At 45.8% G+C, this 1,542-nt stretch overlaps 1 protein-coding gene across 1 annotated transcript; it reads right to left on the reverse strand.

The window, feature by feature from the left end:
* Positions 1–223: 223 nt before the first annotated feature.
* LOC141040868 (uncharacterized) lies at positions 224–883 on the reverse strand. Its single transcript, XM_073506983.1, has one exon. The coding sequence runs from the start codon at positions 881–883 to the stop codon at positions 224–226; it is 660 nt and encodes a 219-aa protein (XP_073363084.1).
* Positions 884–1,542: the final 659 nt, after the last annotated feature.

Consider the following 1,542-nt stretch of genomic DNA (forward strand, 5'->3'; position numbering starts at 1 on the left):
GGTCACTCGCTAGCTGGAAAGAAGAAAGTGAGCAGCGCTTTTAGAGTTATGCCTTGACTGGTGTTATCTGAAGAAAACAACAGCAAACTGTAAAACAGGGCATCCGTCCATCGTGACCCTCCAACGCGAGCTCGTCGTCATTCACCGTTGGATCGCCTTGACTAGGTCGAATCGGTATGCCGATACTGAAGCCAATAACTGAATCTCACGGATAGTGCTACAACTAATCTTTAGGTAGCTGACAATGCTCCCCTCTAAGATCATACTTGTCCTCACGGATAGTGCTACAACTAATCTTTAGGTAGCTTTCAAAGAAGTCAGGGAAGGTTTGTTTGATGAAGTTAGCATCCTCCCACGTCACTTCTTCAGGTTTGAGATTTTCCCAATTGATCAACCATTCGGTGACCAGGATGCCATTATGTGGTAATGAGCGAGTTTCAAACACTGCTAGTGGTTCTGTTTTAATCTTGCCAGTACAGTCCACTAATGGAAGACCTTTGCTCGGGATAGCATGTGCGCCCAGGTGCTTCTTCAACTGACTGGCGTGGAAGACCGGATGAATGCCAATGTGCTCGAGAAGTTGGAGCTTGTATGCTACATGGCCAATTTTCTGTAAGATACGATAGGGGCCATACAACTTAGTTGTCAGCTTCATGGCTTGTCGGATGCCGAAGGCAGCCATTCGGTAGGGCTGCATCCGTAGATAAACCATATCTCCCACTTCAGATGTCCTCTCAAGGCGTTTCTTGTCAGCATATTTCTTCATCCGAGCCTGAGCTTGTGTCAAGTGTTCCTTGAGAATGGAAACCATGTGTTGTTGTTCTCTTAGAAAATCTTGGGCATCAACATCTGTAGGTCCAGGCACAACTATTTCACTTATCATTGGTGGGGGTAGCAGTAGAGAGCTTGGAAGGGGGTAAATTTAGTGGATGTGTGGTAAGTGGTGTTATACCACCACTCAGCTAATGGCAATCATGAGCACCATTTTCTGGGTTCTTCAAAGGTCATGCACCTCAAGTAGGATTCTAAACATTGGTTTATTCGCTCAGATTGCCCGTCACTTTGGGGGTGGTATGCAGTGCTGAGCTTGAGCTTGACTTTCATGGCTTTGAAGATCCCTTGCCACATGTTGCTTGTGAAGATTATATCGCGGTCTGTTACAATGCTCTTGGGTGGGCCATGGAGTTTGAATACATTTTCCAAGAAGGCTTGAGCCACAGTTTGCACTGTATATAGGTGGGGTAGTGGAATAAAGTGAGCATACTTGGTAAAGCGATCGACCACAACAAGGATCACTTCTTTCCCATTGGATTTGGGCAGACCCTCTATGAATCCATTGTTAGATGGGTCCATGCCATGTCTGGTAGGGGAAGGGGATCAAGAAGTCCTGGGTAGTGACAATGTTTAGCTTTGGCTCTTTGGCATACAAGACATTCTGATGTGAATTTCTCTACATCTTTCTTGAGTCCCAGCCAATGGAACAATCTTTTGATTCTTTGGTAATTGGCCACCATGCCTGAATGACCACCGATAGCAGAGGCA

The sequence above is a fragment of the Aegilops tauschii genome, chromosome 2, assembly GCF_002575655.3.
Source record: "Aegilops tauschii subsp. strangulata cultivar AL8/78 chromosome 2, Aet v6.0, whole genome shotgun sequence".
NCBI classification, from domain to species: Eukaryota; Viridiplantae; Streptophyta; class Magnoliopsida; order Poales; family Poaceae; genus Aegilops; species Aegilops tauschii.

Coding starts and splice junctions, on each gene's coding strand:
- LOC141040868 (XM_073506983.1), bottom strand. CDS start 883: ATGATAAGTGAAATAGTTGTGCCTGGACCTACAGATGTTGATGCCCAA.